Source organism: Oncorhynchus mykiss, chromosome 16 (assembly GCF_013265735.2).
Source record: "Oncorhynchus mykiss isolate Arlee chromosome 16, USDA_OmykA_1.1, whole genome shotgun sequence".
In the NCBI taxonomy this organism is placed as follows: domain Eukaryota; kingdom Metazoa; phylum Chordata; class Actinopteri; order Salmoniformes; family Salmonidae; genus Oncorhynchus; species Oncorhynchus mykiss.
The window spans coordinates 27,608,862-27,632,922 of NC_048580.1; the positions used below are offsets into that span (position 1 = coordinate 27,608,862).

General features: G+C 44.3%; 1 protein-coding gene across 1 annotated transcript in view; it reads left to right on the forward strand.

Annotated features, from left to right (window-relative positions):
- Window positions 1-24,061, forward strand: part of sult1st6 (sulfotransferase family 1, cytosolic sulfotransferase 6) — a 50,650-nt gene that overhangs the window by 13,434 nt on the left and 13,155 nt on the right. The window contains exons 3-4 of the mRNA XM_036946678.1: window positions 19,220-19,317; window positions 19,643-19,769. Of these exons, the coding sequence (XP_036802573.1) occupies window positions 19,220-19,317; window positions 19,643-19,769 (225 nt within the window). The remainder of the gene's footprint in view (window positions 1-19,219; window positions 19,318-19,642; window positions 19,770-24,061) is intronic.

A 24,061-nucleotide genomic window follows, 5' to 3' on the forward strand; every position in this document is an offset into this window, starting at 1 on the left:
CAGGGGAGAACGACATACCACGTCTGCACTGCTACGCCATCTTGCAGTCTATCACAGTGCCATCCGTTTTGTCACCAAAGCCCTATATACTACCCACCACTACGACCTGTATGCTCTCGTTGGCTGGCCCTCGCTTCATATTGCTCACCAAAACCACTGGCTCCAGGTCATCTATAAGTCTTTGCTAGGTGAAGTCTTGCCTTATCTCAGCTCACTGGTCACCATAGCAGCACCCACCCGTAGCATGCACAGGTATATTTCACTGGTCACCCCCAAAGCCAATTCCTCCTTTGGCCGCCTTTCCTTCCAGTTCCTTTAAATTATTGCTGCTGCCAATGACTGGAACGAACTGCAAAAATCACTGAGGCTGGAGACTCATATCTCCCTCACTAACTATAAGCATCAGCTGTCAGAGCAGCTCACAGATCATTGCACCTGTACATAGCCCATCTGTAAATAGCCCATCCAACTATTTATTATTATTATTCCATGTGTAACTCTGTGTTGTTGTTTGTGTCGCACTGCTTTGCTTTATCTTGGCCAGTTGTAAATGAGAACTTGTTCTCAACTGGCCTACCTGGTTAAATAAAGGTGAAATAAATAAAACAAGTAAAATAAAAAACTCTCCTCCCGGAAATTCAAGATAGTAACAAAGGTCTTTCACTGGAAATTGACAAGAAATCGTCTGAACTCCGTTCTTCCATTGACGACCTGAAATCCTCCCTGAACGATCTCCTTTTGAAAACGACTGAGGCTGAGTTACGCATTAGCACCATTAAAGATACCATCACTCGACATGACCAGGTTATAAAACAGCTGCAGAAGGACAACGCCTCTTTGTGTAGCCAAGTGATCATAGGGTCCAGTGAACAGCAATAGATGAAACAGGGAAGCCGCTGGGTAGTTGTTACTACCTAGCAAGCGGGAGACACAGCGTTTAAAGTTAGCAGACCAGGGCTAGTAGATGCGCCTGCTCCGACGTCCGGCAAAGGCTGGTTGGGGGCACAGCGGATGGAGTTATGTCAGCAGACCAGTCGTGGTGGAACGGCGGGGCTTCGTGTCAACTAAGGGTCCAGGCCAGTTGGCAAAAGAGGTATTGTGGTTGTAGTAATTTTGTTTGCTACCCGGGTGTTATGGGATTTTTATGAATAATGACTCAATTATGTATACATTTAACTTAGAACTATAACTCAACAGAATACTACTATGTTACTGTATGAATGTGTGAATCTTATTATAATCATAATACTGAATATAATGTGTGTAGTTTTAGTCAAAAATTAGAACAAGGACTTTCTGTTCCTTGTTAGAAACTAATGGAGCTATCGTCAGACCGGCTGGAATACTGTGTTCCTTACAGGACATTCTGTCCCTACCCAGGGAGGGGGGAGACCTTGGGCTTGTAGTAGATTATTTAACAGGTGGCAGACAATGTGGGAAGGCTTGTGAACTATATTGTCATTGTATCCGAGAGGAGGAGAGACATTTATGACGAAATGTGAGGTATATAAACCAATGTACATTGTATTAGGACCAATGCTCTCGAGAATAAATGCTATTGTGTAATTTTGGTAGACTGGTCTCTGTCTATTTTATGCAAATAAGGATCTTACAAATTCTTAGAAACAGACAAGAGTGATTTCAATTGACTTGGTTAATGAACACATATAGGAATTGTTATATTCCTTTAACACCGGGAGATGCACCTGGCTCGCGGCTAACTGGTGCTAGCTTCGGGGCAGGGAGTTAGCAACTATAGCCACTCGGTAGCAGCTAGCTAGCAGTGATGACCCGGTGCGAAGGTCCAGAGTTTACAGCAAGGATCCGGTGGAGTAGTGGAATTCTAGCCGTGTTGGGAAAGAGTCCGGGAAGAGTCCTGGCGGCATCAGCTGTGTAGCCGAGGGATCACTGAGCGGGCCGGGAGGTGGGCCTGGCTCATAGCTAGCTTCCGTGCTGGGCCACTTGGTGGCAGCTAGCTAGCTGTGATGATCAGGAGTAATGGTCCAGGGCTTACGGCAGGAATCTGGCATTGTAGCGGAGAAAACAGTCCGATACTGGCAGGCTGGCAAGTTGAATAAAGCGTCTGGTGTCTGTGCCGAAGGTAAAGGCCGCTAGCAGTGGCTGACAATTACGAAATAGCTAGTAGCTAATTAGCTGGTTAGCTTCTGAAGGCTAGCTGCTGATGGAGGTTCTGGCTAAAAGGTCTAAAAATAGTGGCTCCGTATCAAATTGGGTGAGGCAGGTTACCGGAAGGTATATTTAATTTAAAAATGGAAAAGAGATTGAAAATAAATGGAAATATATACAAAAAAAATACGAAAAATACAAAATGTACAGGGGAGAACGACATACCACGTCTGCACTGCTCACGCCATCTTGCAGTCTATCACAGTGCCATCCGTTTTGTCACCAAAGCCCTATATACTACCCACCACTACGACCTGTATGCTCTCGTTGGCTGGCCCTCGCTTCATATTGCTCACCAAAACAACTGGCTCCAGGTCATCTATAAGTCTTTGCTAGGTGAAGTCTTGCCTTATCTCAGCTCACTGGTCACCATAGCAGCACCCACCCGTAGCATGCACAGGTATATTTCACTGGTCACCCCCAAAGCCAATTCCTCCTTTGGCCGCCTTTCCTTCCAGTTCCTTTAAATTATTGCTGCTGCCAATGACTGGAACGAACTGCAAAAATCACTGAGGCTGGAGACTCATATCTCCCTCACTAACTATAAGCATCAGCTGTCAGAGCAGCTCACAGATCATTGCACCTGTACATAGCCCATCTGTAAATAGCCCATCCAACTATTTATTATTATTATTCCATGTGTAACTCTGTGTTGTTGTTTGTGTCGCACTGCTTTGCTTTATCTTGGCCAGTTGTAAATGAGAACTTGTTCTCAACTGGCCTACCTGGTTAAATAAAGGTGAAATAAATAAAACAAGTAAAATAAAAAACTCTCCTCCCGGAAATTCAAGATAGTAACAAAGGTCTTTCACTGGAAATTGACAAGAAATCGTCTGAACTCCGTTCTTCCATTGACGACCTGAAATCCTCCCTGAACGATCTCCTTTTGAAAACGACTGAGGCTGAGTTACGCATTAGCACCATTAAAGATACCATCACTCGACATGACCAGGTTATAAAACAGCTGCAGAAGGACAACGCCTCTTTGTGTAGCCAAGTGATCATAGGGTCCAGTGAACAGCAATAGATGAAACAGGGAAGCCGCTGGGTAGTTGTTACTACCTAGCAAGCGGGAGACACAGCGTTTAAAGTTAGCAGACCAGGGCTAGTAGATGCGCCTGCTCCGACGTCCGGCAAAGGCTGGTTGGGGGCACAGCGGATGGAGTTATGTCAGCAGACCAGTCGTGGTGGAACGGCGGGGCTTCGTGTCAACTAAGGGTCCAGGCCAGTTGGCAAAAGAGGTATTGTGGTTGTAGTAATTTTGTTTGCTACCCGGGTGTTATGGGATTTTTATGAATAATGACTCAATTATGTATACATTTAACTTAGAACTATAACTCAACAGAATACTACTATGTTACTGTATGAATGTGTGAATCTTATTATAATCATAATACTGAATATAATGTGTGTAGTTTTAGTCAAAAATTAGAACAAGGACTTTCTGTTCCTTGTTAGAAACTAATGGAGCTATCGTCAGACCGGCTGGAATACTGTGTTCCTTACAGGACATTCTGTCCCTACCCAGGGAGGGGGGAGACCTTGGGCTTGTAGTAGATTATTTAACAGGTGGCAGACAATGTGGGAAGGCTTGTGAACTATATTGTCATTGTATCCGAGAGGAGGAGAGACATTTATGACGAAATGTGAGGTATATAAACCAATGTACATTGTATTAGGACCAATGCTCTCGAGAATAAATGCTATTGTGTAATTTTGGTAGACTGGTCTCTGTCTATTTTATGCAAATAAGGATCTTACAAATTCTTAGAAACAGACAAGAGTGATTTCAATTGACTTGGTTAATGAACACATATAGGAATTGTTATATTCCTTTAACACCGGGAGATGCACCTGGCTCGCGGCTAACTGGTGCTAGCTTCGGGGCAGGGAGTTAGCAACTATAGCCACTCGGTAGCAGCTAGCTAGCAGTGATGACCCGGTGCGAAGGTCCAGAGTTTACAGCAAGGATCCGGTGGAGTAGTGGAATTCTAGCCGTGTTGGGAAAGAGTCCGGGAAGAGTCCTGGCGGCATCAGCTGTGTAGCCGAGGGATCACTGAGCGGGCCGGGAGGTGGGCCTGGCTCATAGCTAGCTTCCGTGCTGGGCCACTTGGTGGCAGCTAGCTAGCTGTGATGATCAGGAGTAATGGTCCAGGGCTTACGGCAGGAATCTGGCATTGTAGCGGAGAAAACAGTCCGATACTGGCAGGCTGGCAAGTTGAATAAAGCGTCTGGTGTCTGTGCCGAAGGTAAAGGCCGCTAGCAGTGGCTGACAATTACGAAATAGCTAGTAGCTAATTAGCTGGTTAGCTTCTGAAGGCTAGCTGCTGATGGAGGTTCTGGCTAAAAGGTCTAAAAATAGTGGCTCCGTATCAAATTGGGTGAGGCAGGTTACCGGAAGGTATATTTAATTTAAAAATGGAAAAGAGATTGAAAATAAATGGAAATATATACAAAAAAAATACGAAAAATACAAAATGTACAGGGGAGAACGACATACCACGTCTGCACTGCTACGCCATCTTGCAGTCTATCACAGTGCCATCCGTTTTGTCACCAAAGCCCTATATACTACCCACCACTACGACCTGTATGCTCTCGTTGGCTGGCCCTCGCTTCATATTGCTCACCAAAACCACTGGCTCCAGGTCATCTATAAGTCTTTGCTAGGTGAAGTCTTGCCTTATCTCAGCTCACTGGTCACCATAGCAGCACCCACCCGTAGCATGCACAGGTATATTTCACTGGTCACCCCCAAAGCCAATTCCTCCTTTGGCCGCCTTTCCTTCCAGTTCCTTTAAATTATTGCTGCTGCCAATGACTGGAACGAACTGCAAAAATCACTGAGGCTGGAGACTCATATCTCCCTCACTAACTATAAGCATCAGCTGTCAGAGCAGCTCACAGATCATTGCACCTGTACATAGCCCATCTGTAAATAGCCCATCCAACTATTTATTATTATTATTCCATGTGTAACTCTGTGTTGTTGTTTGTGTCGCACTGCTTTGCTTTATCTTGGCCAGTTGTAAATGAGAACTTGTTCTCAACTGGCCTACCTGGTTAAATAAAGGTGAAATAAATAAAACAAGTAAAATAAAAAACTCTCCTCCCGGAAATTCAAGATAGTAACAAAGGTCTTTCACTGGAAATTGACAAGAAATCGTCTGAACTCCGTTCTTCCATTGACGACCTGAAATCCTCCCTGAACGATCTCCTTTTGAAAACGACTGAGGCTGAGTTACGCATTAGCACCATTAAAGATACCATCACTCGACATGACCAGGTTATAAAACAGCTGCAGAAGGACAACGCCTCTTTGTGTAGCCAAGTGATCATAGGGTCCAGTGAACAGCAATAGATGAAACAGGGAAGCCGCTGGGTAGTTGTTACTACCTAGCAAGCGGGAGACACAGCGTTTAAAGTTAGCAGACCAGGGCTAGTAGATGCGCCTGCTCCGACGTCCGGCAAAGGCTGGTTGGGGGCACAGCGGATGGAGTTATGTCAGCAGACCAGTCGTGGTGGAACGGCGGGGCTTCGTGTCAACTAAGGGTCCAGGCCAGTTGGCAAAAGAGGTATTGTGGTTGTAGTAATTTTGTTTGCTACCCGGGTGTTATGGGATTTTTATGAATAATGACTCAATTATGTATACATTTAACTTAGAACTATAACTCAACAGAATACTACTATGTTACTGTATGAATGTGTGAATCTTATTATAATCATAATACTGAATATAATGTGTGTAGTTTTAGTCAAAAATTAGAACAAGGACTTTCTGTTCCTTGTTAGAAACTAATGGAGCTATCGTCAGACCGGCTGGAATACTGTGTTCCTTACAGGACATTCTGTCCCTACCCAGGGAGGGGGGAGACCTTGGGCTTGTAGTAGATTATTTAACAGGTGGCAGGCAATGTGGGAAGGCTTGTGAACTATATTGCCATTGTATCCGAGAGGAAGAGAGACATTTATGACGAAATGTGAGGTATATAAACCAATGTACATTGTATTAGGACCAATGCTCTCGAGAATAAATGCTATTGTGTAATTTTGGTAGACTGGTCTCTGTCTATTTTATGCAAATAAGGATCTTACAAATTCTTAGAAACAGACAAGAGTGATTTCAATTGAATTGGTTAATGAACACATATAGGAATTGTTATATTCCTTTAACACCGGGAGATGCACCTGGCTCGCGGCTAACTGGTGCTAGCTTCGGGGCAGGGAGTTAGCAACTATAGCCACTCGGTAGCAGCTAGCTAGCAGTGATGACCCGGTGCGAAGGTCCAGAGTTTACAGCAAGGATCCGGTGGAGTAGTGGAATTCTAGCCGTGTTGGGAAAGAGTCCGGGAAGAGTCCTGGCGGCATCAGCTGTGTAGCCGAGGGATCACTGAGCGGGCCGGGAGGTGGGCCTGGCTCATAGCTAGCTTCCGTGCTGGGCCACTTGGTGGCAGCTAGCTAGCTGTGATGATCAGGAGTAATGGTCCAGGGCTTACGGCAGGAATCTGGCATTGTAGCGGAGAAAACAGTCCGATACTGGCAGGCTGGCAAGTTGAATAAAGCGTCTGGTGTCTGTGCCGAAGGTAAAGGCCGCTAGCAGTGGCTGACAATTACGAAATAGCTAGTAGCTAATTAGCTGGTTAGCTTCTGAAGGCTAGCTGCTGATGGAGGTTCTGGCTAAAAGGTCTAAAAATAGTGGCTCCGTATCAAATTGGGTGAGGCAGGTTACCGGAAGGTATATTTAATTTAAAAATGGAAAAGAGATTGAAAATAAATGGAAATATATACAAAAAAAATACGAAAAATACAAAATGTACAGGGGAGAACGACATACCACGTCTGCACTGCTACGCCATCTTGCAGTCTATCACAGTGCCATCCGTTTTGTCACCAAAGCCCTATATACTACCCACCACTACGACCTGTATGCTCTCGTTGGCTGGCCCTCGCTTCATATTGCTCACCAAAACCACTGGCTCCAGGTCATCTATAAGTCTTTGCTAGGTGAAGTCTTGCCTTATCTCAGCTCACTGGTCACCATAGCAGCACCCACCCGTAGCATGCACAGGTATATTTCACTGGTCACCCCCAAAGCCAATTCCTCCTTTGGCCGCCTTTCCTTCCAGTTCCTTTAAATTATTGCTGCTGCCAATGACTGGAACGAACTGCAAAAATCACTGAGGCTGGAGACTCATATCTCCCTCACTAACTATAAGCATCAGCTGTCAGAGCAGCTCACAGATCATTGCACCTGTACATAGCCCATCTGTAAATAGCCCATCCAACTATTTATTATTATTATTCCATGTGTAACTCTGTGTTGTTGTTTGTGTCGCACTGCTTTGCTTTATCTTGGCCAGTTGTAAATGAGAACTTGTTCTCAACTGGCCTACCTGGTTAAATAAAGGTGAAATAAATAAAACAAGTAAAATAAAAAACTCTCCTCCCGGAAATTCAAGATAGTAACAAAGGTCTTTCACTGGAAATTGACAAGAAATCGTCTGAACTCCGTTCTTCCATTGACGACCTGAAATCCTCCCTGAACGATCTCCTTTTGAAAACGACTGAGGCTGAGTTACGCATTAGCACCATTAAAGATACCATCACTCGACATGACCAGGTTATAAAACAGCTGCAGAAGGACAACGCCTCTTTGTGTAGCCAAGTGATCATAGGGTCCAGTGAACAGCAATAGATGAAACAGGGAAGCCGCTGGGTAGTTGTTACTACCTAGCAAGCGGGAGACACAGCGTTTAAAGTTAGCAGACCAGGGCTAGTAGATGCGCCTGCTCCGACGTCCGGCAAAGGCTGGTTGGGGGCACAGCGGATGGAGTTATGTCAGCAGACCAGTCGTGGTGGAACGGCGGGGCTTCGTGTCAACTAAGGGTCCAGGCCAGTTGGCAAAAGAGGTATTGTGGTTGTAGTAATTTTGTTTGCTACCCGGGTGTTATGGGATTTTTATGAATAATGACTCAATTATGTATACATTTAACTTAGAACTATAACTCAACAGAATACTACTATGCTACTGTATGAATGTGTGAATCTTATTATAATCATAATACTGAATATAATGTGTGTAGTTTTAGTCAAAAATTAGAACAAGGAATTTCTGTTCCTTGTTAGAAACTAATGGAGCTATCGTCAGACCGGCTGGAATACTGTGTTCCTTACAGGACATTCTGTCCCTACCCAGGGAGGGGGGAGACCTTGGGCTTGTAGTAGATTATTTAACAGGTGGCAGACAATGTGGGAAGGCTTGTGAACTATATTTCCATTGTATCCGAGAGGAGGAGAGACATTTATGACGAAATGTGAGGTATATAAACCAATGTACATTGTATTAGGACCAATGCTCTCGAGAATAAATGCTATTGTGTAATTTTGGTAGACTGGTCTCTGTCTATTTTATGCAAATAAGGATCTTACAAATTCTTAGAAACAGACAAGAGTGATTTCAATTGAATTGGTTAATGAACACATATAGGAATTGTTATATTCCTTTAACACCGGGAGATGCACCTGGCTCGCGGCTAACTGGTGCTAGCTTCGGGGCAGGGAGTTAGCAACTATAGCCACTCGGTAGCAGCTAGCTAGCAGTGATGACCCGGTGCGAAGGTCCAGAGTTTACAGCAAGGATCCGGTGGAGTAGTGGAATTCTAGCCGTGTTGGGAAAGAGTCCGGGAAGAGTCCTGGCGGCATCAGCTGTGTAGCCGAGGGATCACTGAGCGGGCCGGGAGGTGGGCCTGGCTCATAGCTAGCTTCCGTGCTGGGCCACTTGGTGGCAGCTAGCTAGCTGTGATGATCAGGAGTAATGGTCCAGGGCTTACGGCAGGAATCTGGCATTGTAGCGGAGAAAACAGTCCGATACTGGCAGGCTGGCAAGTTGAATAAAGCGTCTGGTGTCTGTGCCGAAGGTAAAGGCCGCTAGCAGTGGCTGACAATTACGAAATAGCTAGTAGCTAATTAGCTGGTTAGCTTCTGAAGGCTAGCTGCTGATGGAGGTTCTGGCTAAAAGGTCTAAAAATAGTGGCTCCGTATCAAATTGGGTGAGGCAGGTTACCGGAAGGTATATTTAATTTAAAAATGGAAAAGAGATTGAAAATAAATGGAAATATATACAAAAAAAATACGAAAAATACAAAATGTACAGGGGAGAACGACATACCACGTCTGCACTGCTACGCCATCTTGCAGTCTATCACAGTGCCATCCGTTTTGTCACCAAAGCCCTATATACTACCCACCACTACGACCTGTATGCTCTCGTTGGCTGGCCCTCGCTTCATATTGCTCACCAAAACCACTGGCTCCAGGTCATCTATAAGTCTTTGCTAGGTGAAGTCTTGCCTTATCTCAGCTCACTGGTCACCATAGCAGCACCCACCCGTAGCATGCACAGGTATATTTCACTGGTCACCCCCAAAGCCAATTCCTCCTTTGGCCGCCTTTCCTTCCAGTTCCTTTAAATTATTGCTGCTGCCAATGACTGGAACGAACTGCAAAAATCACTGAGGCTGGAGACTCATATCTCCCTCACTAACTATAAGCATCAGCTGTCAGAGCAGCTCACAGATCATTGCACCTGTACATAGCCCATCTGTAAATAGCCCATCCAACTATTTATTATTATTATTCCATGTGTAACTCTGTGTTGTTGTTTGTGTCGCACTGCTTTGCTTTATCTTGGCCAGTTGTAAATGAGAACTTGTTCTCAACTGGCCTACCTGGTTAAATAAAGGTGAAATAAATAAAACAAGTAAAATAAAAAACTCTCCTCCCGGAAATTCAAGATAGTAACAAAGGTCTTTCACTGGAAATTGACAAGAAATCGTCTGAACTCCGTTCTTCCATTGACGACCTGAAATCCTCCCTGAACGATCTCCTTTTGAAAACGACTGAGGCTGAGTTACGCATTAGCACCATTAAAGATACCATCACTCGACATGACCAGGTTATAAAACAGCTGCAGAAGGACAACGCCTCTTTGTGTAGCCAAGTGATCATAGGGTCCAGTGAACAGCAATAGATGAAACAGGGAAGCCGCTGGGTAGTTGTTACTACCTAGCAAGCGGGAGACACAGCGTTTAAAGTTAGCAGACCAGGGCTAGTAGATGCGCCTGCTCCGACGTCCGGCAAAGGCTGGTTGGGGGCACAGCGGATGGAGTTATGTCAGCAGACCAGTCGTGGTGGAACGGCGGGGCTTCGTGTCAACTAAGGGTCCAGGCCAGTTGGCAAAAGAGGTATTGTGGTTGTAGTAATTTTGTTTGCTACCCGGGTGTTATGGGATTTTTATGAATAATGACTCAATTATGTATACATTTAACTTAGAACTATAACTCAACAGAATACTACTATGCTACTGTATGAATGTGTGAATCTTATTATAATCATAATACTGAATATAATGTGTGTAGTTTTAGTCAAAAATTAGAACAAGGAATTTCTGTTCCTTGTTAGAAACTAATGGAGCTATCGTCAGACCGGCTGGAATACTGTGTTCCTTACAGGACATTCTGTCCCTACCCAGGGAGGGGGGAGACCTTGGGCTTGTAGTAGATTATTTAACAGGTGGCAGACAATGTGGGAAGGCTTGTGAACTATATTTCCATTGTATCCGAGAGGAGGAGAGACATTTATGACGAAATGTGAGGTATATAAACCAATGTACATTGTATTAGGACCAATGCTCTCGAGAATAAATGCTATTGTGTAATTTTGGTAGACTGGTCTCTGTCTATTTTATGCAAATAAGGATCTTACAAATTCTTAGAAACAGACAAGAGTGATTTCAATTGAATTGGTTAATGAACACATATAGGAATTGTTATATTCCTTTAACACCGGGAGATGCACCTGGCTCGCGGCTAACTGGTGCTAGCTTCGGGGCAGGGGAGTTAGCCACTATAACCACTCGGTAGCAGCTAGCTAGCAGTGATGACCCGGTGCGAAGGTCCAGAGTTTACAGCAAGGATCCGGTGGAGTAGTGGAATTCTAGCCGTGTTGGGAAAGAGTCCGGGAAGAGTCCTGGCGGCATCAGCTGTGTAGCTGAGTGATTACTGAGCGGGCCGGGAGGTGGGCCTGGCTCATAGCTAGCTTCCGTGCTGGGCCACTCAGTGGCAGCTAGCTAGCTGTGATGATCAGGAGTAATGGTCCAGGGCTTACGGCAGGAATCTGGCATTGTAGTGGAGAAAACAGTCCGATACTGGCAGGCTGGCAAGTTGAATAAAGCGTCTGGTGTCTGTGCCGAAGGTAAAGGCCGCTAGCAGTGGCTGACAATGACGAAATAGCTAGTAGCTAATTAGCTGGTTAGCTTCTGATGGCTAGCTGCTGATGGAGGTTCTGGCTAAAAGGTCTAAAAATTGCGGCTCCGTATCAAATTGGGTGAGGCAGGTTACCGGAAGGTATATTTAATTTGAAAATAAATGGAAATATATACAAAAAAATACGAAAAATACAAAATGTACAGGGGAGAACGACAAACCACGTCTGCACTGCTACGCCATCTTGCAGTCTATCACAGCTGCAGAAGGACAACGCCTCTCTCATAAACAAGGTAGACCAGATGGAGAACCAGAGCAGGCGTAGCAATATCCGTGTGGTGGGATTGAAAGAGGACCGCAAGGGCCGTGACCCAGTCCATTTCTTCACTCAATGGATCCCGGATGTCCTAAGCATAGTCACTTAATAATGTTTGCATATCTTGCATTATTCATCTCATATGTACAGTGGGGCAAAAACGTATTTAGTCAGCCACCAATTGTGCAAGTTCTCCCACTTATAAAGATGAGAGAGGCCTGTAATTTTCATCACAGGTACACTTCAACTATGACAGACAAAATGAGAAAAAATCCAGAAAAAATCACATTGTAGGATTTTTAATGAATTTATTTGCAAATTATGGTGGAAAACAAGCAAGATTTCTGGCTCTCACATACCTGTAACTTCTTCTTTAAGAGGCTCCTCTGTCCTCCACTCGTTACCTGTATTAATGGCACCTGTTTGAACTTGTTATCAGTATAAAAGACACCTGTCCACAACCTCAAACAGTCACACTCCAAACTCCACTATGGCCAAGACCAAAGAGCTGTCAAAGGACACCAGAAACTAAATTGTAGACCTGCACCAGGCTGGGAAGACTGAATCTGCAATAGGTAAGCAGCTTGGTTTGAAGAAATCAACCGTGGGAGCAATTATTAGGAAATGGAAGACATACAAGACCACTGATAATCTCCCTCGATCTGGGGCTCCACGCAAGATCTCACCCCGTGGGGTCAAAATGATCACAAGAACGGTGAGCAAAAATCCCAGAACCACACGGGGGGACCTAGTGAATGACCTGCAGAGAGCTGGGACCAAAGTAACAAAGCCTACCATCAGTAACACACTACGCCGCCAGGGACTCAAATCCTGCAGTGCCAGACGTGTCCCCCTGCTTAAGCCAGTACATGTCCAGGCCCATCTGAAGTTTGCTAGAGAGCATTTGGATGATCCAGAAGAAGATTGGGAGAATGTCATATGGTCAGATGAAACCAAAATATTACTTTTTGGTAAAAACTCAACTCGTCGTGTTTGGAGGACAAAGAATGCTGAGTTGCATCCAAAGAACACCATACCTACTGTGAAGCATAGGGGTGGAATCATCATGCTTTGGGTCTGTTTTTCTGCCAAGGGACCAGGAAGACTGATCCGTGTAAAGGAAAGAATTAATTTATCGTGAGATTTTGAGTGAAAACCTCCTTCCATCAGCAAGGGCATTGAAGAGGAAACGTGGCTGGGTCTTTCAGCATGACAATGATCCCAAACACACCGCCCGGGCAACGAAGGAGTGGCTTCGTAAGAAGCATTTCAATGTCCTGGAGTGGCCTAGTAATCTCCAGATCTCACCCCCTTAGAAAATCTTTTGAGGGAGTTGAAAGTTCATGTTGCCCAGCAACAGCCCCAAAACATCACTGCTCTAGAGGAGATCTGCATGGAGGAATGGGCCAAAATACCAGCAACAGTGTGTGAAAACCTTGTGAAGACTTACAGAAAACGTTTGACCTCTGTCATTGCCAACAAAGGGTATATAACAAAGTATTGAGATAAACTTTTGTTATTGACCAAATACTTATTTTCCACCATAATTTGCAAATAAATGAATTCAAAATCCTACAATGTGATTTTCTGTAGTTTTTTCCTAATTTTGTCTGTCATAGTTGAAGTGTACCTATGATGAAAATTACAGGCCTCTCTCATCTTTTTTGTGGGAAAACTTGCACATGGGTGGCTGACTAAATACTTTTTTGCCCCACTGTACATGGCTTTGAGGTGGGCCACCATACTCATAAATTATCACTTTTTGTGGACGACCTTATCTTATTTCTATCCAGAACATTCCCTCTCTCACTTACATAACCTATTACAGTATTATAGTTATTTCTCTGGATATAAGGTCAATTTAAAAATTAACAAAAGCAAAATCTTACCGTTGTCTGTCTTTGATCATCATACCACTAAGCATAAGTTTCCTTTTAGATGGTCGCCTATGGGCTTCACATATTTGGGTGGTGATGGTGGATGGTAACCTGAACAACCTCTATAAACTCAATCTGGTCAGCTTGTTGCAAAAGGTGGAAGGTGACCTGTGAAAATGGATGGACTTGCCTCTCACTCTACTGGGTAGAATTAATTTAATTAACATGAATGTCTTGCCCAGATTTCTATATTTGTTGCAATCTCTCCCCATCCATGTGCCCCCTCTCTCGACAAGTTGACCAGACATTTTATATGGCACGGCAAAACCCCTAGGGTTAGACTGGACAAACTGACCCTTGACTACGGTCAAGGGGGCTTAAACCTCCCCAATTTCAGGATGTTTTACTGGGTTGCGCAGTTTAGATTTCTGGCTCAGAGGTTTGACAATGGTCATTCTCCCTCATGGTTGAATGAGGACTCTGGGGCAGAATTATTTTACAAATGGGACAGAAGATCTATAAAAACTACCACAGACAACCCTTTAATTATAAATTCTGTCCTGGCATGGTGCTACTGCATGAGCTGTTCAGACGAGAGGTTTTATTTCCCCTAAAACCCCTCTATGGAACAATAGATTGATTCCTATGTTTTTCCAGAATAGTAACTTTAGACCATGGTCTGATAAGGGTATCACTCTCATTGTTATGAGGAGGGAATTCGTACGTCCTTCGAACAGCTGAAACAGAAATACCACTTGTCTAACAAGGACTTCTTAAGTTACATACAACTACAACATTTTATTAGGGTGAATCTCAAGGGACAATGGAACCTACCTAAGATGTCACCTATTGAACAACTCTGCCATGCAGATCAACCATTGTTCAAGACCATTTCCTGTGTTTACGATGCTCTTATGTCAGGACTACCACTGCCGGAGCAAAATAAACCCGATTTAGATGGGGAAAAGATCTGGGTATTGATCTTGATGAGGGGCTATGGAGTGACCTATACAGGGATGGTGTTACTTTCCCATTGAACTCCAGATACAGACTGATCCAGTTTAATTTCCTTCATCAGCTCTATATCACCCCATCTAGAATGCACAAGTTCAACCCTGATATCTCCTCCCTATGTTTTAGATGTGGCTCAGATGAAGGAACATTCGTCCACTCCACTTGACAGTGTTCAAAACTAAACGGATTCTGGCAGGGGGTATGTGATACCATATACTCAATTCATGGGGCTGCATTCCCTTTAGACCCGGAGGTCTGTCTACTGGGTAAATTTACTAATTCCAATCTTAGGCAAAGCCATACTATAAAGCTAACAGAAATATTGCTAGCGATTGCCAAGAAATGTATTGCCTACGGCTAATGTCTCATTATTTTTTTATTATCTTTTTTGTTTGAATTTAAAAAACATTTTTTATTGCATTTACATTTTTGTCTGTTGTTTTGTAAGGCAGAGTTCCTCTGTCCGGTGTCTGTGTTCTTTTGCCCATCTTAATCTTTTCTTTTTATTGGCCAGTCTGAGATATGGCTTTTTCTTTGCAACTCTGCCTAGTAGGCCAGCATCCCGTAGTCGCCTCTTTACTGTTGACATTGAGACTGGTGTTTTGCAGGTACTATTCAATGAAGCTGCCAGCTGAGGACTTGTGAGGCATCTGTTTCTCAAACTAGACACTCTAATGTACTTGTCTTCTTGCTCAGTTGTGCCCCGGGGCCTCCCACTCCTCTTTCTATTCTGGGGAGAGCCAGTTTGGCTGATCTGTGAAGGGAGTAGTACACAGCGTTGCATGAGATCTTCAGAACTTTCATGGTCCTAACACACTAAGACAGTTGTGAAGAGAGCACAACAAAACCTTTTCCGCCTCAGGAGACTGAAAAGATTTGGCATGGGTCCCCAGATTCTCAAAAAAGTTCTATAGCTGCACCATCGATAGCATTCTGACAGGTTGCATTACTGTCTGGTATGGGAACTGCTCTGCATCTGACCGTAAGGCGCTACAGATTGTAGTGCGAACGGCCCAGTACATCACTGGGGCCAAGCTTCCTGCCATCCAGGACCTACAGTATATAATAGGCGGTGTCAGAGGAAAGTTCATAAAATTGTCAGAGACTCCAGTCACCCAAGTCATAGACTGTTTTCTCTGCTACCACATGGCAAGCGGTACCGGAGCGTCAAGTCTAGGACCAAAATCTCCTTAACAGCTTCTACCCCAAGCCATAAGACTGCTGAACATCTAATCAAATGGCCACCGGACTATTTACATTGACCCCCACCCCCTTCCATTTGTTTTATACACTGCTGCTGCTCGCTGTTTATTATCTATGCATAGTCACTTCAACCCTACCTACATGTAAAAATTACCTCAACTAACCTGTACCTCCGCACACTGACTCGGTACCGGTACCCCCTGTATATAGCCTCGTTATTGTTATGTTATTGCGTTACTTTTTATTATTTTTTACTTTAGTTTATTTGGTAAATATTTTCTTAACTCTATTTGAACTGCACTGTTGGTTAAGGGGTTGTAAGTTAGAATTTCACTGTGAGGTCTACACTTGTATTTGGCGCATGTGACAAATAATGTTAAGTATCCTAAAATACCGTAAGAAATTAGGTGGTGTTTTTGGTGTAACAGTAACATTATAATATACTATTCTATTTGGATTTGGTTATGTCAGGTAGAATACTAATGAATCATTATATGATCTTGAAAGACATTGATTCAGCTTTGATCTAAATTTACTAAACCAGCACCATTGTAAGAAGTTACATAGCAACTATGTGGCAGCACTACACCCCTGCTTTCTGTTGCACTGAGCGAAACACACCTACAGTAGTAGGCTATTTGCAGAAGGAAACATTTCTGGTTGGTCTCAGGGAATGTAAAACATTTAGGGAGACTTTTAAAACGGGATTGAGTGACGAAGCAGCAAATACAGTTCTATGAAAAAGTTTTTGCCACCTTTCTGATTTTTGCATATTTTTTATACTGAATGTTATCAGATCTAGAACCAAAACCTAATATTAGATAAAGGGAACCGGAGTTTACAGATAACAAAAAAATCTATACTTATTTTACATATTTCATTAACAAAGTTGTGCAACACCCAATTCCACTGTCTGAAAAAGTAATTGCCCCCTTACATTCAATAACTGGTTGTACCACCTTTAGCTGCAATGACTGCAACAAAATGCTTCCTGTAGTTGTTGATCAGCCTGTCACATCGCTATGGAGGAATTTTAGCCCACTCTTGTATACAGAACTGCTTTAACTCAGCAACATTTTATAGTAGTTTTTCAAGCATGAACTGCTTGTTTTAAGTCCTGCCACAACATTGGGATTAGGCCTGGATTTTGACTTAGCCATTCCAAAACTTCAAATGTTTAACCATTTTCATGCAGACCTGATAGTATGTTTTGGATCATTGTCTTGCTGCATGAAATAGCTGCGCTTCAGCTTCAGCTCACAGACGGATGGCCTGACATTCTCCTGTAGAATTCTCTGATACAGAGCAGAATTCATGGTTCCTTCTATTAAAGCAAGTTGTCCATGTCCTGAGGCAGCAAAGCATCCCCAAACCATCACACGACCATCACGCTTGACCGTTGGTATGAGGTTCTTACCATGGAATGAAGTGTTTGGTTTTCACCGGGCATGACGGGACCCATGTCATCCAAAAAGTTATACTTTTGATTAATCTGTCTATAGAACAGAGTTTTGATGATCATCTAGGTTCTTCCAGGTGCATTTTCGCAAACTTGAGTCAACTTTCTGGACAAGATTGGTCCCAATATGAATCAAGGTAACTGATTAGTAAGGAATACCCCTCACCTTGATGGACTGGGATATGTTCCGGGTTGCCTCTGAGAATAGCATTGACGTATACACAGACATGATGACTGAGTTCATCTGGAAGTGTATAGGGGATGTTGTTCCTACTGTGACTATTAAAACCTACCCAAACCAAAAAATGTGTTTAGATGGCAGCATTCACGCAAAAACTGAAAACACGAACCATCGCATTTAACCATGGCAAGGTGACTGGGAATATGGTTGAAAACAAACACTGGAGGCCTCCCGGGTGGCGCAGTGGTTAAGGGCTCTGTACTGCAGCGCCAGCTGTGCCTTCATAGAATCTGGGTTCGCGCCCAGGCTCTGTCGTAACCGGCCGCGACCGGGAGGTCCATGGGGCGACGCACAATTGGCCTAGCGTTGTCCGGGTTAGGGAGGGCTTGGTCGGTAGGGATGTCCTTGTCTCATCGCGCACCAGCGACTCCTGTGGCGGGCCGGGTGCAGTGCGCGCTAGCCAAGGTTGCCAGGTACACATTGGTGCAGCTGGCTTCCAGGTTGGATGCGCGCTGTGTTAAGAAGCAGTGCGGCTAGGTTGGGTTGTGTATCGGAGGACGCATGACTTTCAACCTTTGTCTCTCCCGAGCCTGTACGGGAGTTGTAGTGATGAGACAAGATAGTAGCTACTACAACAATTGGATACCACGAAATTGGGGAGAAAAAGGGTTTTATTTTTTTTAAATAAAAAACACTGTAGTTATTCCCTCCGTAAGGCAATCAAACAAGAAAAACGTCAGTACAGAGATAAAGTGGAGTCGCAATTCAACAGCTCAGACATGAGAAGTATGTGCCAGGGTCTACAGACAATCAAGGATTACAAAGGGGAAAACTCAGTCGTGTCGTGGACACGACATCTTCCAGACATTCTAAACACCTTCTTCGCCCACTTTGAGGATAACACAGTGTCACCGACGCGGCCCGCTCCCAAGGACTGTGGGCTCTCGTTCTCCGTGGCCAATGTGAGTAAGACGTTTTAGCATGTTAACCATCGCAAGGCTGCCAGCCCAGACGACATCCCTAGCCGCGTCCTCAGAGCATGCAGAGACCAGCTGGCTGGAGTATTTACAGAAATATTCAATCTCCCTATCCCAGTCTGCTGTCCCCACTTGCTTCAAGATATCCACCATTGTTCCTGTACTCAAGAAAGCAAATGTAACTTAACTAAATGACTATCGCCTCGTAGCACTCACTTCTCTTATCATGAAGTGCTTTGAGAAGCTAGTTAAGGATCATATAACCTCCACCTTACCAGACACACTAGACCCACCTCAATTTGCATATTGTCCAAATAGATCCACAGATGATACAATCGCCATCGCACTGCACACTGCCCTATCCCATCTGGACAAGAGGAATACCTATGTAAGAATGCTGTTCATTGACTATAGCTCAGCCTTCAACACCATAGTACCCTCCAAGCTCATCCTCAAACTCAGGGCCCTGTCAAAAATAGTACAGTGGTTTAGGATGTTAAGGATAACTCAACTATGTTGAGTATAGAGGGTCAAACAACAATAACTGCCAGGGTACGAACATAACAAACATACATACCAAAGAATCATAGCAAAAAAACATAGGAAACATAACACACCCACATCAAACCACATCCCCAAATTCAAGGCGAGGGATGCAAAAGCCAGTGCAATGTAAGAATGACCCATACTTTAACCCTTCAAGAACTCCCTAATATTTTACTTATCCTATTGTGTCTCCTAGGCTTGAGCCTCCTTAAAAACATGGACCCCCCAAGGGTCATCAAGACCCATCTGCCTTTCAAGTTGGTGCCCGAAGGGTTCTGGAAAAACAAATGCAAGGTAAGGTGGAGTACGACTCCTAATTCCCTTTTCATACTACTAAGCTGAGCCGAACTGTACTGTGCTGGGCTAGTTATGCATCCACCGTAGTTGTTGGAACCATGCTGAAAAGGACGATGTGAAGGGACAATATCAGAGCTAGCACATTACAGTTCTGGTCGGAATTATAGTGTGAAAGGTACTAGATTCAGATTTTTTTTTTATGAGTTTGGAGATGCTTTAGAATTAAGTAAATATGTTCAGTTAACGTTATCTGAAAAATTATCCATAGAACAGTAAATGACAACCAAAACGATACACCTTCCAATGGCCATCTTCTCCCCAGGTTATCTATGTTGCAAGGAATGCTAAGGACAACCTGGTCAGCTACTACCACTTTGACCGCATGAATCTAACCCAGCCTGAGCCTGGACCGTGGGACGGCTACATCCACAAGTTCATGAATGGAGAACGTAAGTAATATAATGAAACTAACATTTTCCTAAATGACTAATACCAATGTGGTCCTTTATGCCTCAGTTGGTAGAGCATGGTGCTTTCAATGCCAGGATAAATGAGCACACAGCCATGCGATCTCCATAGACAAGCATTGGCAGTAGAGTAGCCCGTCTTGAAAAGGTCAATGACATTCCATGTGGCACCGTGATAGGATGTCGCCTTTCCAACAATTGAGTTGGGCAAATTTCTGCCCTCCTAGAGCTGCAACAATGGCTCAGCTGCGAAGGTGTAGGCCACACAAGCTCATAGAACGGGTGCTGTAGAGCGTAAAAATAATATATTCTCGGTTTCAACACTCACTACCGAGTTCCAAACTGCCCCTGGAAGCAATGTCAGCACAAGAACTGTTCGTCGGGAACTTAATGAAATGGGTTTCCATGGCCGAGCAGCCGCAAACTGGCCTAAGATCACCATGCGCAATGTCAAGTGTCATCTGGAGTGGTGTAAAGCTCGCCGCCATTGGCAGCGGGAATGCGTTCTCTTGAGGGTTGAATCACGCTTCACCATCTGGCAGTCCGACGGACATATCTGGGTTTGGCGGATGTCATGAGAACGCTACCTGCCCCAATATGTCGTGACAATTGTAAAGTTTGGTGGAGGAGGAATAATGGTCTGGGGCTATTTTTCATGGTTCGAGCTAGGCCCCTTAGTTCCAGTGAAGGGAAGTCTTAACGCTACAGCATACAATGACATCCTAGACCATTCTGTGATTCAAACTTTGTGGCAACAATTTGGGGAAGGCCCTTTCCTGTTTCAGCATGACAATGCCCCCATGCACAAAATAGAGGCCCATACAGAAATGGTTTGTCGAGATCGGTGTGGAAGAACTTGACTGGTCTGCAGAGAGCCCTGACCTCAACCCCATTGAACACCTTTGGGATGAATTGAAATGCTGACTGCGAGCCAGGATTAATCGCCCAACATCAGTTCCCAACCCCACTAATGCTCTTGTGGCTGAATGGGAGCAAGTTCCTGCAGCAATGTTCCAACATCCAGTAGAAAGCCTTCCTAGAAGAGTGGAGACTGTTATAGCAGCAAAAAAGGGACCAACTCCATATTAATGCCCATGATTTTAGAATGAGATGTTCGATGAGCACGTGTTCACATGTTTTTGGCCAAATAGCATATGTACAGTTGAAGTCGGAAGTTTACATACACTTAGGTTGGAGTCATTAAAACTCGTTTTTCAACCACTCCACAAATTTCTTGTTAACAAACTATAGTTTTGGCGAGTTAGTTAGGACATCTACTTTGTGCATGACACAAGTCATTTTTTCAACAATTGTTTACAGACAGATTATTTCACTGTATCACAATTCCTGTGGGTCAGAAGTTTACATACACTAAGTTGACTGTGACTTCTAGTTTTTCCCGGTTTTGACCTTTCTGCCTGCCCTGACCCTGAGCCTGCCAACCGTTTGTACCTTGCCACACCACACTGGATTACTGACCTCTGCCTGCCCCTGTCGTTTTGCCTGTCCCTGTGTTAGTAATAAACTTTTGTTACTTTGATACTCTGCATCTGGGTTTTACCTGAAACGTCATTGCCAGTACAACCCAGCAGACTCGGACCAGCTCCGCAACGCCATCTTCTCCCAAGGAGCCACCATTGGAAGGCACGAGGAGTTGTCGTATGCTTCAATCTGGAGGAGTTTGTGGCGGAAGTAAAGAACGTATTGTCCGGGAGAGAGGCTGCCCAGAAGTTACTCCAGCTTCATCAAGACTCCCGCAGTGTGGCAGACTATGCGGTTGATTTCCACACGTTGGCAATTGAGAGAGCCTGGAACACGGAGGCACTATTTGACATGTTCCTGCATGGAGAATCGGAGGAAGTAAAGGATGAGCTTGCAGTTCGGGAACTACCAATGGATCTCGACTCACTCATCACCTTGACAATTTGGATCGATGGGCGACTACGGGAACGAAGGAATGAGAGGCGAGTCGATTCCACCTCGTCTCTGAGCTATCCTGAAAGTCCCTGACAGCTCCGTTGTTGAGAGAACCCGAGGCTACCCAAGTTTCTCAGAGAGCCTTCGAAGATGCCGATTCACCTCTTCCCGAGCCTATGCAACTAGGCCAGAGCTAGGCTGTCTCCAGCTGAACGGCTATACAGGCTTCACACTAAGAGTTGCCTGAATTGCGTGACTACTTGTCATTTCGTCTCCACCTGCCCACTAAAAGACCAGTCTCACCAGTAGGAGTGAGTACTCTGGTGGGCCATACAGATAACTTTTCTTCTCCCTTTACTCGCACCCCTTTTCATGCCATTTTTCTGTGGGGGAACCAGTCAATCTCTTCGGGTACTCATCGACTCTGGGGCCGATGACAGCTTTATGGATGCTATCCTGGCTTCCGAGCTGAACATCCCCACTCAGCTCCTCTCCATTCCCATTAATGTTAGAGCGCTGAACGGGCGTTCTATATGCCGGGTCACCCACAATACCACTCCATCAACCTATGTGTGTCAGGGAACCACAGCAAGATGATTCAATTTCTACTCATTAACCTTTCTGGCGCAGGCATTCCGCTAGCGACCCACCTCGACAACATCCGGTGAAACGGCAGAGCGTGAAATTCACATTTCTGGCGCATTCATGAAAATACAAGTGTCATACATCACAATAAAGCTTAACTTCTTGTTAATCCAGCCGCTGTGTCAGATTTCAAAAAGGCTTTACGGTGAAAGCACACCATGCAATTATCTGAGGACAGCGCCCCGCATACAAAAGCATGAAAAACATTTTTCAACCAGGCAGGTGCGCCACGAAAGTCAGAAATAGCGATATAATAAAAGCCTTACCTTTGAAGATCTTGTTCTGTTGGCACTCCAAAAGGTCCCAGCTACATCACAAATGATCCTTTTGTTCGATAAAGTCCTTCTTTATAACCCCCAAAACTCAGTTTAGCTGGCACGCTTCATTCAATAATCCACCGGTTTCCCTCCTTCAAAATGCATACAAAATGAATCCCAAACGTTACCAATAAACTTATCCAAACAAGTCAAACAATGTTTATAATCAAACCTCAGCTACCCTAACACATAAATAAATCATAAAATTTAAGACGGAGAATCGTTATTGTCTTTACCGGTGATAAACAACAAAGAATGCATTCTCATCCACATGCATGAAAACACTACAGCCAAAATGGGAGCCACCAAGAAAAACTACAATTTCTGGCTCATTTTTCCAAAAGCCAGCTTGACACTCTTTCTAAAGACTGTTGACATCTAGTGGATGCCCTAGGAACTGCAATCTGGGAGGACTTGGCCTTATAATAAAAGTGATAGCCATTGAAAATAGGTAGACAGAATTTTTTTTTGGGGGGGGGGGCGGTTTGTCCTCGGGGTTTCGCCTGTCTGTCACAGACATCATTTGAACAGTTTTAGAAACTAGAGTGTTTTCTATCCAAATCTACCAATTATATGCATATCCTAGCTTCTGGGCCTGAGTAACAGGCAGTTTACTTTGGGCACGCTTTTCATCTGGACGTCAAAATACTGTCCTCTACCCAAGAGACGTTAACTTCCTGACTGATGTTTTGAGATGTTGCTTTAATATATCCATATACTTTTCCTCCCTTATGATGCCATCTATTTTGTGAATTGCACCAGTCCCTCCTGCAGCAAAGCACTCCCACAACATGATGCTGCCACCCCCTGCTTCACGGTTGGGATGGTGTTCTTTGGCTTGCAAGCATCCCTCTTTTTCCTCCAAACATAACAATGGTCATTATGGCCAAACAGTTCTATTTTTGTTTGATCAGACCAGAGGACATTTCTCCAAAAAGTACGATCTTTTGTCCTCATGTGCAGTTGCAAACCGTAGTCTGTCTTTTTTATGGTGGTTTGGAGCAGTGGCTTCTTCCTTCTTGAGCGGCCTTTCAGGTTATGTCGATATGGGACTCGTTTTACTGTGGATATAGATACTTTTGTACCTGTTTCCTCCAGCATCTTCACATGGTCCTTTGCTGTTATTCTGGGATTGATTTGCACTTTTCACACCAAAGTACGTTAATCTCTAGGAGACAGAACGCGTCTCTTTCCTGAGCGGTATGACGACTGTGTGGTCCCATGGTGTTTATACTTGCGTACTATTGTTTGTATAGATGAACGTGGTACCTTCAGGCGTTTGGAAATTGCTCCCAAGGATGAACCAGACTTGTGGAGGTCTACAATTTTTTTCTGAGGTCTTCGCTGATTTCTTTGATTTTCTCATGATGTCAAGCAAAGAGGCACTGAGTTTGA